General features: G+C 37.1%; 1 protein-coding gene across 1 annotated transcript; it reads right to left on the bottom strand.

Moving 5' to 3' along the window:
- Window positions 1-16,003: 16,003 nt before the first annotated feature.
- On the bottom strand, window positions 16,004-17,101 carry LOC108347108 (germin-like protein subfamily 1 member 20). Its single transcript, XM_017586237.2, has 2 exons — window positions 16,873-17,101; window positions 16,004-16,679 (listed from the first exon to the last, which is right to left on the bottom strand). The coding sequence occupies exons 1-2, from the start codon at window positions 17,084-17,086 to the stop codon at window positions 16,132-16,134; spliced, it is 762 nt and encodes a 253-aa protein (XP_017441726.2). The 5' UTR covers window positions 17,087-17,101; the 3' UTR covers window positions 16,004-16,131.
- Window positions 17,102-17,381: the final 280 nt, after the last annotated feature.

Here is a 17,381-nt window from a genome sequence, read left to right on the forward strand (position 1 = left end):
TGTTTTATCTTTAATTTTATTGCATGAAAATCCCAAAAACATGGAATCATTCTTTAGTCTAAATTAGTTAGATATTATACGATTGTCTAGGACACGAGTCTCTTGGGAAACGATATCCGGTCTTACCGGTTTTATTACTTGAACGATTTGGTACACTTGCCAAAGTCTCAACAAGTTTTTGGCGCCGTTGCCGGGGACCCGTGTTAAAACTAGACTTTTGTGTGATTTTAACCGATTTAGATTCTATCCTTTTGTGTATAGCTTTCTGTTTATTGTATTTATCATTTATCTTTATTTTTTGGGCTGACTTGTGGCACGAGTTTGGTTGTTTTCTAGTGTATGCAGGGAAACATCCGTACAAGGAGGACGGTGTCATCTGAACCACTCCTTGTGGATCCTGAGATCGAGAAAACAGCTCGTAGAAACAATAGTGACACAAGGAGACAGCGAGCTCTAAGTCAACAAGCTGCCCCTCAATCCTCATTTCCTTTCAACAATCAAGAAATAGAATCTTTTGATTCTTCTTCTGTGAACGGGATGGCTGGCGCAGGACCACCTCCAAGGAGAACCATAGGGGACTCAATAACCTACACAAGCCCGAGGAATTTCTCAAGCATTGTGAGGCCCACTATGAGTGACAAGCTGGCAGAAATGAAGCCTGCTCTACTCCAGCTCATTAGTTCCAATCAATTTTCTGGCCTAGACAATGAAGACCCCCATGCTCATTTGGTCACTTTCTATGAGCTATGTGGCACTATGGGTGTACAAGGGGAGGATGAAGAAGCATTGTACATGAGACTCTTCCCATTCTCGCTGAATGGCAAAGCAAAGGCTTGGCTCCAGTCACAGCCTAATCAAAGTCTTACAAGCTGGGAGGATGTGGAATATAAATTTCTAGCACGCTTCTTTCCACCATCAAAGAGCACAGAGGTGAAGGCTGCCATTGCTACCTTCGTACAAGGAGTAGATGAACCACTTTGTGAAGCCTGGGAAAGATTTAAATCTTTATTGAGAAAGTGTCCCAGCCATGGATTCAGTCTAGAAATGCAAGTGCAAACTTTCTGTAATGGTTTGCAACCTCATACAAAGATGATATTAGACGCATCCTTTGGTGGTTCAGTACTTTTTAAGACTGCTGATGAAGCCATTGCTGTGATAGAAAATATGGCTTCCACTGATTTGAGGAGCCAACATGGGAGAATTCCAGCACAGAGGAGAGGAGTGTATGAACTGAGTGCCCAGGATGCTTTACTTGCACAAAATAAGATTCTGGCCCAACAGATGGAACTCCTAACTCAACATATGGCCAAACTACCTCAGCAGTTGCATGCAATGCAAGCTCAACCTCAACCACATCATCAAGTAATGAGATGTGATTTCTGTGGAGATAGCCACCCCAACGGTCATTGTCAAGCTCCTAGTAGTTCCCAACATGAAGAAGTCAACTATATGGGAAATCAAGGACGGCAAAACTTCTTCAACAATCATTTCCCCAATCCTTCAAATCAAGGGTGGAGACAAGCTCAAGAAGCTTCTAGCAGTAGAAATCTGTATCAACCTGCCCAACATTATCCACCTCAAAGTGATCGGACTTCAAAGCTAGAAGACACATTGCAGATGTTTATGCAGCAGTCCATCCAAAACCAGAAAAACACTGATGCATCCATAAAGAACCTGGAAGTGCAAGTTGGTCAATTGGCTAAGCAATTAGCAAACCAACAGGGTGGACATTTTACTGCAAATACTCAAGCCAACCCGAAGGAGGAGTGTAATGTAATATTCACAAGAAGTGGGAAAGAGGTTGGAAGAAAAGAAGAAGAAGAAGAAAAGCCAGAAGAAGAAGATCAGAAAGAAAATGAAGAAGAAGAAGAGATTGTTGGAAGAGAAGAAGAAAATAAAAAAAGTGAAAAAGAGAAAAACCAAAAAGAGAAAGAGATAGCAAAACACCTTCCTTATCCTAAAATACCCTCTAATAAAGAGAAGGAGAAACAATTGGCTCGATTCAAGCAAATTTTCAATCAGCTTGAAGTTACCATGCCCTTGACCGAAGCACTGCAACAAATTCCTGCTTATGCGAAGTACATGAAGCAAATCCTCAGCAAGAAGAAGTATTTATATGAGGAAACAATTGAAGTACAAGGAAATTGCAGTGCCATCATGCAGAAGACTCTTCCTCCAAAATTTAAAGATCCGGGGAGTTTCACTATTCCATGCACCATTGGAAACTATGATATAGGGAAAGCTCTTATTGATTTAGGGGCTAGCATCAATTTGATGCCCCTATCCATGCTTAAAAATATTGATGGTCTTGAAGTCAAGCCAACAAGAATGATGCTTCAATTGGCGGATAGATCTATCAAATGTCCATTTGGTGTAGTTGAAGATGTGATAGTCAAAATAGATGAGCTCCAATTTCCGGTGGACTTTGTAGTTATGGACATGGAGGAAGATGCAGAGATACCACTCATCCTTGGCAGACCTTTCATGAAGACAGCCAAGGTTGTCATTCATATGGAAGAGGGAATATTGAAATTAAAGGACCAAGATAGAGAGGTAACATTCAATGTCTTTGAAGCTGGGCAGCAAAATCAAGACAAAGAGACTAGTCTTAAAGCTACAGATGAACTTCTATTAGTTACTAGTCTAACAGAGCAAGCTGCCAAGTTGGTCAAGAGGAGCCTTAATTGCTTCTCTCCAAAAGTGAAGGGAGACGAAGAAGATAAGGAAGAGAAACTAGCTCACCAAAACCCTGTGATGGAAAGCGATGAGCCCAAACCTGGCAAACCAGTGAGATTCAAGAATAGGTTATGGGTCATCAAGAACATAAAGATAAATGGAGTGCTTGAGATAGAGGCTCCATATTCTAGAAGAGTGAAGTTGGTGACTAGGAAATTGCTGAGAGGATGTTGGTGTCATGACAAGAAGAAGCATTCCAACATCAAAAATCAAACTTGAGCTTAATGGTGTCAAGCTAATGACGTTAAACAAGCGCTTACTGGGAGGCAACCCAGCTTTCTAACCCTTTCTCTATGTGTGATTTTGTTATTTCAGTGTGTTTTGATTGTTTGAATTTGCTTTAGAATGTTTTGATTTGATTTGGTTATTTTGGAGCATGTTAGTTTCAATTGTAGTTTATGTGTTGTTAATGGTTAACTAGTGTAATGTTGAGTTTTATTGTGTATTGATGTGTTTTAGAATTGTTCAATTTGTTTTTATGTGTTCTAGTGTGATTGAGTATGTTTTGAATGGTTATGTTGAGTTTTGGTATGTTTAAAGTGTAAAATTTGAAGCCTTGAGTTGTAGAATTAGAAAGCTTTGGAAGTGTGCACCTAAATTGGCATTCTTGCACTCAATTTCAATCCTTATGGATTTGATCAAGTTTGTATAGTGAAAACATGTTAATCTGGGCTGAATTGAGCATCAAGAAGTGCCAAATTCCAAAAATCGTAGGTGTAGTTGTGAAATTCTGCAAATCTGCAATCTGGTATGGCGCTCCAGCGCCCTCTGCTCAGGGGCGCTCCAGCGCGCTCAGTACGAATCCAGTTTTGTGGCATTCTGACCCATAGCTAGCTCCAGCGCCCTCTGCTTAGGGGCGCTCCAGCTAGCTCCAACCAGACCAGATTTTTCAGCAACTCTATTTTTCTCTTCTGCTTCAAATTTTTCATGCTCCAGGTTGTGTTTTGTGATTTTTCTTGCATATTTAGTGTGCGTTTGACCTTGTGAACTCATGATCATGTGATCTAATGATTGTTTGTTACAAATACATACATTGTGAGCTCACATTTGCAAACTTTATTTTCAATCTTTTGTGCAGAAATGACTTCTTCATCCAACTCCAAGAGAATAAAAACAAACGCCGCCACAAAGTAGAGATGTCAACAGAGGAATATGCGACCCAAGTAGCATGGCTTGGGGACCAACCCAATTTATTGGGGGAGGTGGTGCAGAAAATGAAGGAGTCTGACAATGAGCTACAAATCATGAGTCACAGGACCTTTTATTTTGCTTTCTTTTACTTTGGTTGCTAGTTAGCTTTTGTTTTTCAATTTTAGTTAAGTTGTTTTAGTTATCTGGCTTGTTTGACTTATGCTGATTCATAATGCTTATGGTTTGATTTGAAATGATGCTTGAGATGGGTCAATTTAGTTCAAATTGTATTGCTTCCTTCATGAAAAAGTCTGAGAATGCTGAATGCTTAACTGAGATCATTATTCATGGCAGTTGCTTGATGTTATTGTGGAACCTCGAGTTGACCTTGTGAGATGTTGTGCCTTAGAATTTTCTTGTGAATGCTATCATATTTGATCACAATTGACTTTGCCTGAGTTTTGCCCAGGATGCTTTACTTGCACAAAATAAGATTCTGGCCCAACAGATGGAACTCCTAACTCAACATATGGCCAAACTACCTCAGCAGTTGCATGCAATGCAAGCTCAACCTCAACCACATCATCAAGTAATGAGATGTGATTTCTGTGGAGATAGCCACCCCAACGGTCATTGTCAAGCTCCTAGTAGTTCCCAACATGAAGAAGTCAACTATATGGGAAATCAAGGACGGCAAAACTTCTTCAACAATCATTTCCCCAATCCTTCAAATCAAGGGTGGAGACAAGCTCAAGAAGCTTCTAGCAGTAGAAATCTGTATCAACCTGCCCAACATTATCCACCTCAAAGTGATCGGACTTCAAAGCTAGAAGACACATTGCAGATGTTTATGCAGCAGTCCATCCAAAACCAGAAAAACACTGATGCATCCATAAAGAACCTGGAAGTGCAAGTTGGTCAATTGGCTAAGCAATTAGCAAACCAACAGGGTGGACATTTTACTGCAAATACTCAAGCCAACCCGAAGGAGGAGTGTAATGTAATATTCACAAGAAGTGGGAAAGAGGTTGGAAGAAAAGAAGAAGAAGAAGAAAAGCCAGAAGAAGAAGATCAGAAAGAAAATGAAGAAGAAGAAGAGATTGTTGGAAGAGAAGAAGAAAATAAAAAAAGTGAAAAAGAGAAAAACCAAAAAGAGAAAGAGAGCAGCTGCAGCGTCACCTCTGGTTTTCCTCCCCGTCAGATCTGCTTCCCGTAAATTCTGGATCTGGTTTTAAAAGAGAAGCTCCAATAATTGAGTCACGGGGCCATTTTCTGGACGAGCGTCCCATTTCTGGACGAGCGTGGACGAGCGGCCTCTGCTGGACGAGCGTCCTCTTCTGGACGAGCGCCCTCTTCTGCGCGCTGGACGAGCGTCCTCTGCTATCGACAAGTGCCTGGACGAGCGTCCTCTGCCAGCTGGGCGAGCATTCTCGTTGAGCATCCACTTGCTAGACGAGCGTCCTCTGCTGCGCTGGACGAGCGTCCTCTGCACTCTGTTCGATGGCCGTTCCTTCTCTGTCAACGAGCGTGCGCTCGCTATGAAACGAGCGTGCGCTCGCTATGAAACGAGCGTGCGCTCGCTATGTGACGAGCGTCCGCTCACTTGGCGACGAGCGTCCGCGCATCCTTCTAAGTCGCGCCCGGCGCCCCTTTTTTCTCGCGCCCGGGCGCGAACCTCTCGGTAAATTCGCGCCCGTCGCCCTTTTTTCTCACGCCCGGGCGTGAAACTCTCGTCAAAACTGCGCCCATGAGTGTGGTCCAAGTCTTTGATGGTATCCAATCCTTATTTTTCATCAAAATAAACAACAAAAGCATCAAAAACATTTAAACAGTCAAAATTATACTTATATCAACAATTATATATTTTTCATGAGAATTAACACTAAAATTTACTCAAAAGCACAACAATTTAAGCAACAAAAACAAGTAAAGTTTACATCTATCAACGGCTTACATAGTCTAAAAAGAATTCTCTAATCTCCCATTTGATTCCAATACATATGCATGCTATATAAAACAAAACCGTGTGGCCCCTCCATCATTTCACGGTCTCCTTCATTTGTCATAAGCCAAATAAACATTCTTCAAATCATGTTCATTTACTTTCTCCAAGACCGTGTGTGTCACATCAATTCTTGCCTCCAATAGTGATGTGCCACTTCTTACAAGACAAATAAAATTGCTCCTTTATTCTTTGTAGTTGACAGCTCACGTGCAGAGTAAACTGTTATTTTTTCGTGCCACTTACCGAAGGCTTTTGCCCCTCGGTAAATACCCATCTCATGTCATTACCGAAGGCTTTTGGCCCTCGGTAATTACCGAAGGACAAAAGCCGTCGGTAATAGTTAGCGACAAGGGATTTACCGACGACTCGATGCCCGTCGGTAGGCCGTCTGTAAATGTCTTTTTCTGACGGCTTTTGGCTGTTTCCGAGGAATTATGTCCTTCGGTAATGCCCTTTTTCTTGTAGTGCTTAGGTATTCTCCATCAGTTTTTCTTCTCGTTTTGGGCAGTGGAGGCACAATTTCGGTGTGTGCTCAGGTTGATCCTCAAGGTTCTTTGTCACGCAACGGAGAGTTTTCTCCCATTCTCCATTCCAGAGGGGTCGCAGGCGGTAGGTTTAATTGGAACTTCAACAATGCTACGGTAAGAAAAATCAATTTGTATCAATTGAGGTTGTTTGCTTGATTTTCCTTCGTCCTCGCGAGTCGTTCAGCGTAGAGACTTCTGCTCGGGTCTTTCACATATTTCTTCTCTTTTTGGGAGCAATGGCTTAAGTGAGTCTTCCTTATCAGAACCTGAATACCAAAAATAGAAGAAAAAAAAAGGATTTGTGGTTTTTTCTGACTTAGAAAAGAAGATGCTTTTTGGGGTCAATTTATATCTATTTGAACTTAAGGTGAGTTTTAGAATCAAGATATGTTTTTTGGTTTTTCTTGGTAAGCTAGTATGGCCTGCAATTGAACCCAAATGAAATGAATTGAAAGGTATACATGGGTTTCTATTTCCTCAAATCCTTCTTCTTAATGTGTAGACACATGCCATTATTAGTTTTTGTTTTCTAAATACTTTTTGACTTGTTACCAATTCTATTTCTGTTTGGTAATTTAAAATTGGCTTACTTGAAAGATTGATTTCTAGAATAGGATTGGTTGGTTCTATGGATCATGTTGGCTAGAATTAGTTAAGACAATTTTTTATGGGGTTATATGAAATTAAAGTTGTTGGGAGGGGGATGCAGTAGTGAGTCTCTAAATGAGTTTCTCCTTTCTGAATTAATTGTTGATGAATTAGGAAAGAAAGTGTGTTTCAAAATTTTTGGAGAAAGTAGAAAATCTTGTGAGGAATGTGTCCAACAAATAACTTCTTATTAAACATGAAAATTATATATAGGATTTGAAAACAAACATCGCGTCGGTGGAGCAGCGATGGGGGAGGATGCGTAGGGGGAGGGAGGAGAAGATCTGGCGGAGCGTGTCGTACGGGAGACGGTAGATCGGAGGATCCTCCTCTATCACACCATGACAATAGGGTAGTTGGGTGGTGGTTGGGTTGGTTCCAGTCAGAAGTTTCTCACACCTCTTTAAATGTTAGGTGGAATTGAGATTGTAAAACACACCACTTATTAAATTTAATCACAATGACACTGATGGAATCGTACTTGACGTAGTCCTCCTTTTGTATTTTTACCTTTTATAGTTTAGCTCTTAAGGAGCATGGGTTACTATAAATACCCAACTCCTCTATTGTATTGGGACTTTTGAGATTAATGAGAATTGAGTTTTCTGAATCAGAAACTATTCTCTCTTGAAAGTCATAGGCTAGAGAGTCCAAAGACTCCCTCTAACCACCTTCCAAGCACCACTCTCATTTCCATTTTCCATTTCCACCGTGCTTCTCTCTCATCACACACTTTCCGCTTCAGCATAGTGGCGTCAACACTTCTTTGCCACGCATCCTCCTTTCTCTGGTGCACATCATCTAGTACCGTGCACACGTCAACGTTCCTTTCTTCCACCTCTTCATTCAGCCACTCGTGACATCTTTCACGCTTCACTTTCATTCCTCTCCCGTAAGAACATCACCACATTTCTCTCATTTTCCACTTCGAATAAACCTCATCAGCTAGGGTTTTCTTCTTGAGTGCATCACCATCACAGATCTACGTCTCGTCCTTCGTAAGTTTCATTTCTCTTCATGAATATACATCTCCTTCCATATTTGCACCTCATCTTCACTATTCTTTCGATTTCCACCGATTAAAAACCTTGTTTCCCGATTCAATCCATTTTCTACCATTTAATCCACTTTCCACTGAGCAATCTAGCTTTTCCACCGTTCAATCATGAGTTTGAACCGATTAATCGGTTCATTTTGAGTTTTTCCCTTTTCTAGGGTTTCTATCGAATTTAACCCTCAGTTTCTTGTTTTTTTCTTCGAGCTTTCTATCATTTTCCGCTGCGTTCATCTCTAGAGAAAGCTTCGAAGGAGTCTGCGTCGCGTCGTCTGCCTCTCCTCGGGCATTCGTTCATCAAGTGGTATCAGAGCAAGGTTCGAGCACGCGTCAACAGATAAGTTGTTCTATCTGTTCTGAATTTTTTTTTCTCATTTGCTTTGAGTTTGTTTTTTTGTTTGGTTTGTTCTTGTTTGTGATTCATTTTTTTTTTCTGATTCACGTAATGTTGATTCAAGTCTTCTGTTGAATCTGTGTCTGTGATGTCTTGGTGATTCATCTTATTTTTCTCGGGTTGATTTTGATTCTTTGCGTTTTGTTTCGTTAATTTCTGAGTTGTTCATCATTTTCCTTTAATGTCTTGATTTGTTTTTCTTATTTGAGTTGCTGCAAATCTTGTTTGTGTTTCGTGTTTTGAATCTCTTCATATCTGTTTCGGTTTCCAAGTTGCGTTTCTTGTGCCTTGAGTCAATGTTTTTATCATTTTATTCGGTGAATCCAATTTGTTTGAGTCTTTTATTTTCTAAATCCATTTCTGTCATGTTTTAGTCATGTTACTTTGTTTTAATTGTCAATTAAATCTGAGTTTAACCGATTCAATTGAGTTTTTGCTTTGAGTAAGATCTGTCCATCATCATAAGCAGTGACATTCAATTGAATGAGCTTGATGACAGACTTCAACAGCAGTTTTAATGTCATTTCATTTATCTGAAGCTGTCTTGAGTTTTTGATGTTGTCCATTGCATGTAATTGTATTGCACTTTTGAAATTCTGTGAGCTGAAAGTTGAATCTGCTTGTGGATAGCAAATGCACACCAATTAAGCTATGAAATTTTGCATTGAGCTTGGGTGCAAGATGCTTACAGCAGCATCAGTCTCTATTTTGGCCAGCTACACCGAACTGGTTTTTTTTCTTTGCAGAGTTTGTGAGTCATTCATACTTGGTTTTAAATTCTTTGCCAAATTCTGATTCAAGTTCTTTTCCAGTATTGTCTTTGTTTCGTTGGCATCTATTGAGGTATTTGAATCTGCAGAATTGCCTTAAAACTGTTTACAACAGTGATTGAACTTAGTTCGAACTTCTGAGTTTGTGATCCATAGTGTGCATTCACTGTTTTCACTTTGCTATCAATTCTGCAATTGAGAATACATTTTTGGTCACTCAAGGAAGCCTAAACCAGTGGTATTTGCAACTATAACTGTGGCTGAGAGTGATTAGCCTCTTTTTTTCCTTTGGATATTTTTTTTTAGTTGAATCATTTGTTTCTATCATGACTCATATCTTGTGAAGTTGAATTGAAATAGAGTCAAATTATTTGTTGTGAATTGTAGCAAAAGAAAGTGAAAGTATAAAAGCATGAGTTCTTGTGATTTGAAAAAGAAAAAGCAATTAGAAAAGAAGTATTGATTGAACCACATAAAGAGTCAAGTGGCAAGTGCAATTCACAACACAGTTTCACTCTTAATGTTTCTCTCCTTTTCCTGGTTCATCATATAATTGGATTGGAGTGAACATTTTAGAGCAATTGGCAATGCATTATTCTATTTCAGTTGCAAATCTGTTTGGTCATGTATGATTCAACTTGCTATGATTTTCTTGTTTTATGAATCTGTTCTAGATCCTTTGGTAGGTTCAATTTTTGTGCCTTCTTCTTAAATAGCTTTGTTTCTTGTTTGTCATTTGTTGGCTGTCTTAGTTTTGTCTACATTACATGTAAAATCTGTTCAGCTGTTCTAATTTGAGCTTTGTTTGTTTTCATAATCTGATCTAGAGTTGATCTTGAGTCAGTTTCATTATCTGCTGTGCTGTCATTGTCTTGTGGCTGTCCTGTTCTGGTTTCTGATTTTGACCTTAGCCTAGCCATTCTTGATTGAGAAGCTTGTTACACTCTGGTTTCTGGAATTTGAAAGAAGGTTTGTGTGCTTGGTAGCATCTTAGGTGGTGGTGGTCTAAAAGACTCTCAAGCCTTGAACTCCCAAGGGAGAATCTCCCTTCCAAACCTTTTCATTTATGTGCTTTAAATTTCAAAAGAGAAGCCTGAGTGTTGTGAGTTTTGTAAGGCTGACTTGGCCTAATTCCTTGGCAATTTGAAATAGAGAATTTCATTGTTCATCTAACTATGTTGCTAACTGTTCATTGTGCAGGAAAAGGAGTTTGAGTGATCAAACTAGAGCAGCTGTGATTGTACTCATTTTAATCTGCCCTTGCATTCATTTTGAACCTTAAATTGTTTGCTGAATCATTGCTACTTTACCTGTTTTGATTGCATTTTGAACTTCTTCATTTCTGCATCAACACTGTTTTAATTGCCAATTCCTGATTTCATGAGTGAGTTATTTGACTTGTTCTTACTTGTTATCACTACACATACTTCTGCACATACTACTGCACATTGTATTTCATTGGTTTGATCAGATTGGTCTGCTACTTTTGATTAGTCTCGAACATTGTTGTCACCAGTTTGGTCCAATGATTCTGACCAGTTTAACTCACTGATTTGCTATACAGGCTATATTGGTCATTTAATTGTGAATCAACTTATTCTTCAATTTCCCTGCATTGTATCAAGTGGTGTATCTACTGTTTTTGGTGTAGTTGTGCAGATCTGATTTAATTGGTGTCATATAGCTAGTGCATCAGTTACAAGAATGCAGTGTAGGATGTCTACAAGTGAAGAATGAATCTGCTGATTAGTTGAGTACGAGGAAGAACCTACAACAAAGTCCACTAAAGCCAACAACTAGAAATAACATTAATCAGGGAAGTTGCTTAGCTATATTGCTTCTGTTTGTTTAAACTGTTTATGTTATAGCTTGCAATTTGTTGGATGTTGTGATTTGCTGAATTGGGTGTGATTTTCTTGCAGTTTATTCCTAGAGAGCAAAAGACATTTTCTTTGTAACTGCATCAAGGGCAAAAGACCGAGAAAAGGGAAGTGCTTACTGCCATATATATACACATCACCTTGTGTAATCTGTTTTAGCTAAGGAAATTTTGATTGAAGATCTATGCATTTGCCTTTGTAGGAAACTGATCAGGAGAGACCAAGAGAATTGATAGCAGAAGAACAAAGTTGAGCAACAAAGCTGATTGAAGTGGACCAGGACCGTAGCAGCCTAGCATAGTTGTTTTCTTTTGTAATTGTTTTTTTTTTCAATTTGTTTGTAATAGGCTTGTGTTAGCCTACTGGTAGCTTTAGCTTGTTTTGTAAAAAGGCCTTTTATAAAGTCCAAGTGCTTTGGAAGAGTCCTTGGTGCTCTTTCAAACTCTTGGCAACTTTACTTGCTTTAAATTTAGCATAGGTAGATAGATGACTGTGTGATTTGATTTGTGTTTCTCGTAGGGGTCATTAGAGTCCGCTGGTTTCTGAAGTGTTTTGTTTGTTTGATTTTGTGTTCACGTTTAGGGGTGATTAGGCTAAAAGGGATTAAACTCTAAGCTTTTTCACACATTAGAGTCCGAGAGTCTAGTCTTTTAATTGTGCTTAATTGTTTGTGATTGTTTGAGTTGTGTACTTTGTTTCTAAAGGTGATTTTAGTTTAAGGGGTAATTAGTTAGTAGCCTAAGACATTTCTGGCAAGGCAAGACTTGGTACTTAAGCAGCTCTTTAGCTCACCTCTCTTACCTGGGACTTGTCTAAGTGAAAGTTTTGAACCCTTTAGATTAAGAAAACTTTTAAAAACAAAGATGTCTTCTTATTGTTCATATAGGTCTTCTAGGTTAGATAAAGTTGATGAAATGTTTAAACAAGCTAGGAATCTTCCATCCTTTGGTAAAGACATAGGTGCATTAACATACCTAGCTTGGGAAAAAGAAATTGATAAAATAAATCCTTGGTTTTGTGAAGAGAGTGAATATTATGTTCTTAGTATATATCTCTCTAAGTTAGAAGTGCATGCAAGAGAGTGGTGGAATGAAAGACAATATCATGTTAGGAAAGGTAGAAAGTCCTCCATACGTGATTGGCATGATTTAAAAGCTTGCATGAGAAGAAAGTTTGTGCCTTCAAGCATTAAAAGAAACCTAGAACTAATTAGGGATTGCATTGATGATGGAAAATTATTTCTTGAGAGTTTAAATGATCATGGGTTTCTTCGTAGAGAATTAGAATTTGGGGCAAGACTTAAGGAGATCAAGGATAAGAAAAGAGAAAGAGAGATTGAGAGAAAAGAAAAGGAAGAAAGGAAAGAAGAAGAGAAGAGTGAGAGAGAACAAATAGAGAAAAGAGAAGAGAGAAGAAGAGAGGAATTAAGAAGACAAGAAGAGAGAAAAGAAGAAAAGAGAGAAAAGCAAGAAAGAGAGAAGAAAGAAAAGGAGAAATTGTTACTGATGACAAATCCTATTCTTTCAAAGACTGGGGAACCTAAAAGGGAAGGTTTCCAAATCTTTACTTCTTTTCCAATAATTGATTACTTTTCAATTTTTGACTTCTCTTTCAAACCAATTGTCATGAAAACATTTTCAAAATATGACAATTCAAATCTTGAGTTATTGTTATCTTTAAGAAAACAATTAACTCAAGATAAAATTGAATTTGGACTTCTAAAATTTTTAAAGATTACTAATCAAAGTATTAGAAGTTCTTATTCTCTTGTTTTTAAAGAAAAATTCTTTCTTGGATTGATATTAACCGAAGATATATTTGATGTGTATTGCAGATTCGTGTTTGATCTAGGAGGAAGAAAACTAGATCTAAAAGAATAAGGCCACTCCAAGATGGCCATGCTCCCAAAGATTGTGTGGAGCTTCTTCATAAGGCGATTGCCAGATTTGAGGACAAATCTTTTTTTTAAGAGGGAGGGTATGATGGAATCGTACTTGACGTAGTCCTCCTTTTGTATTTTTACCTTTTATAGTTTAGCTCTTAAGGAGCATGGGTTACTATAAATACCCAGCTCCTCTATTGTATTGGGACTTTTGAGATTAATGAGAATTGAGTTTTCTGAATCAGAAACTATTCTCTCTTGAAAGTCATAGGCTAGAGAGTCCAAAGACTCCCTCTAGCCACCTTCCAAGCACCACTCTCATTTTCATTTTCCATTTCCACCGTGCTTCTCTCTCATCACACACCTTCCGCTTCAGCATAGTGGCGTCAACACTTCTTGGCCACGCATCCTCCTTTCTCTGGTGCACATAATCTAGTACCGTGCACACGTCAACGTTCCTTTCCTCCACCTCTTCATTCAGCCACTCGTGACATCTTTCACGCTTCACTTTCATTCCTCTCCCGTAAGAACATCACCACATTTCTCTCATTTTCCACTTCGAATAAACCTCATCAGCTAGGGTTTTCTTCTTGAGTGCATCACCATCACAGATCTACGTCTCGTCCTTCGTAAGTTTCATTTCTCTTCATGAATATACATCTCCTTCCATATTTGCACCTCATCTTCACTGTTCTTTCGATTTCCACCGATTAAAAACCTTGTTTCCCGATTCAATCCATTTTCTACCGTTTAATCCACTTTCCACTGAGCAATCTAGCTTTTCCACCGTTCAATCATGAGTTTGAACCGATTAATCGGTTCATTTTGAGTTTTTCCCTTTTCTAGGGTTTCTGTCGAATTTAACCCTCCGTTTCTTGTTTTTTTCTTCGAGCTTTCTATCATTTTCCGCTGCGTTCATCTCTGGAGAAAGCTTCGAAGGAGTCCGCGTCGCGTCGTCTGCCTCTCCTCGGGCATTCGTCCATCAGACACGTTCTCTTAAAAATAATTACAGCTCAGCATCTGTTAACACCGTTTGTGAACATTTAACAGAAAGGACAAAATTGGTTCAATATTTCAAAAATTTGAAACTGTTCCAGGATTTCCTTTCAAATGTTGGGGTTGAAATTTAGCATGAGTAATTAGTCAAACAAGAGCATCCTTTCATCCTTTCATTAGGGCAGTTGTTTTATTTTCCATTCATGCATCGAGTCATTCATCTATAATTGGAGCAAGTGAAACACATTTCATACCCTGAGGTTAATTGGGGCAACTTTTGTAGCCCCATCATTTTCTTCATGCCTTTGTTATGTTAAAACGATTGGTTAATTATTTTCTTTTTTGATAATATTATAATTATATATATATAATTATATATATATATATATATATATATATATATATATATATATATATATATATATATATATATATATATATTTGTCATTATGAAAAATAAATTTTATTAAATTACAACATGAATAAATAAAAATAATAAAATATTTGAATTATAATAGTAAACCATGTATTACATTTATAATTTCATTGGAAAAATGACAATTACAAACACCTAAGATAACGTGTCTAGAACTATGTCCTCAGTTTGTACGTTATAATAGGTCATTTTTGTACGTTATAAAATATGATTTTTGTAATAGTGAATTTTATCATCAAAACCAATATTATTATTTTTCAATAGTTTGTTAACTTTTTTTTTTCATAACGGGTAAACTTTTAACCAACATTTTTTATAATGTGAATGGGAAAATTTTCAATCAACATTATAAAAGAATTAAAAAGAAAAAACATCCAATCAACAAAGTTGTAAAATTACAAAAGTAATCCACATACATCAATGTCAACTTAAATAGTTGTGATGGATATCAACAAAAAATAATTTTAGTGATATCAATCAAGAAAAATCTTTGTTAATAATAATTGAAAAAGCTTGACAAACTTTGATCCAAAATTATCTTTAAACTAGATCAATTAGAAAAATCATCAACATTAATATTTTTAATAATTAATAAACAATTTTTTATTTTTAGTAGTAACAAAAATCGTTTACCTAAATAAAACACATAATTCATTAAATTTGAACACTCTCATCAAATAAAATATTTAAAAAAGTAAGATTGTTTCTATAATAAAATTAATTCAAATTTTATATATTTAAATATAATAAAATTGTGAAATTCGCATACCAAGAAACATGTGTCTCTTATTCCACCATGTAATTCCAATATTAGAACATTCATCAAATACCGCAGTTTTCGTCAATCACATCTATTATTTGTCACATTTATCTTTATTTGTGGCATATCATTTTTTAATTTGCAATAGTTTGTTTTATTTCATTTCATTTTCTTTCCCTTTCTTATCTCTTTTGTCCAACTATTTGAATTTGAATAAAAGTATAGCACTCTAATATTTATGCCATCATTATTAGCATCAAATGTATAATGTTTTTAAAGTAAAAGCATATGTACTTTAAAAATAAAAGTTATTTTCTAAAGTAGAAACTACATACACTTCTATGGTGTTAACAAATGAACATTTTTTTGCTTGATGATAAAAATACAAGGTTTTAATATGTTACTGGTCATAATATATATAAATAAGTAAATTATATTAGAAAGGTCAAAATAGCATGTCAAGAGGTTAAAAATTTCACTTCGTCCAGCACTTTTTTAATTCTTATACGCCCATAATTATATAAAAATATACTGATTGAGTGATGTATAGAAACATGAAATTCATTATTGGGTTTACGATAGCTCACTTTAACATCCTAAATATATAGGAGAAAAGGAACAATATAGGAAAAACATCGACAACCGAACTTAATCAACGACGTGTTATCTTAAAGACTCTGATATTGTATCCAAGCACAACTATTTGAAGAATACATTGTTTTATTAAATTGACAAACATTGGAATAAACGAAATCAAAGTAAAAAAAAAAGAAATACTAGAGTATAACAATCAAGATGCATTTTATTTATTATATTAGTAATTAGTTGGAGGTCCAGTGCATGGGTGTGATAGAAACATGAAATTGATTATAGTTATAGAATAAGAAATGATGGATGATGTTCCCGGACAAACTAGTCCTTGCCGTACCATGATCTCCTTTGAAGGTCTTCAATTACTTTGTTATCGAGTTGAAGAGCTCTGGCGAGAACCTCAACAGAAATAGGTGGAACAGCTTTAAACAAAGCATTTGCAACAATAACAGTTCCTGGATTTTGACTGCTAAGACCAGCAATAGCAACAGCATTTCCATAACCGACATTGAGTTGGAAGTGAACGAGACCAATTGGGAAGACAAAGACATCACCCTTGTTCAAGACTTTGGTGAAAAGGCGATTTCCATCTTGATTTGAGGATACAAATCCAACATAAAGTGTTCCTTCGAGAACTATAAGGATCTCAGTGGCACGAGGGTGGGTGTGGGGAGGGTTTAAACCCTTTGGTGCAAAATCTATGCGAGCCAAAGATATGCCCAGCGTGTTCAATCCAGGTAGTTGATCAACAGCCACAGGAGTCACCTGTGCATTCAGTGGGTTGTCGGTGTTCCCAGGTTCCACATGTAAGAAGAAATCTTCAGCTTTCACTGCCTTTGGGTCTTTGCAAAATTTTCCATTCACAAACACTACAAATTACAAAGCAATGGTTATTAATATAGAAAAATTATTTATATACACCAAAAAAAGATGCATCAAATACTTAGCATAAATGCTAGATTTATAGATTATATAATGTGATAGAAAAAACGAGTGTATAATAGATGTAGATAAAATAAAGATATATATATGTGTATCATTTTGAAGAATATTTTTACGTACCACCATCGACTTCCTTGATTGCCACACAAAAGTCTTGCAGGGGACTAGGGTCATACGCAGAGACAAGTGAAGAAGTGAGAGCCAAGACGGCAACAAACAAGTAAACAGCTTTCATTTTTTTCCCTTTCGGTATCAAACGATTCTTCTGCTTTGTAATGTTGTGAGAAGTGAGTTTTGATTCATTTGGAGATCGGTATTTATAAGGATGAAGCATCGATTGCTTTGCAGCTTGTATTTACCTTAATTAATTTTTTATTTAGTGAGGAACAATTCCTTAACAACTACATGCGTGCTTGATCAAAGAGTAGACTAAGGAGATGCCCCATGTGAAAAAGAAAACGCAAGTGTTTCGGTGTTACCTAATCACCTGACTTTGCTTCTTATACTTTTTCCAGTAATATTATTTTTTGAGAGGATTATCGTTATCTTAATCAGATTTCAGTTTAGACTTTGTCTCAATATAGTACATTCATGACAATAGTTTAAATGGGTTGAATACTAATTTTTTT

The sequence above is a fragment of the Vigna angularis genome, chromosome 9 (genome assembly GCF_016808095.1).
Source record: "Vigna angularis cultivar LongXiaoDou No.4 chromosome 9, ASM1680809v1, whole genome shotgun sequence".
NCBI lineage: Eukaryota > Viridiplantae > Streptophyta > Magnoliopsida > Fabales > Fabaceae > Vigna > Vigna angularis.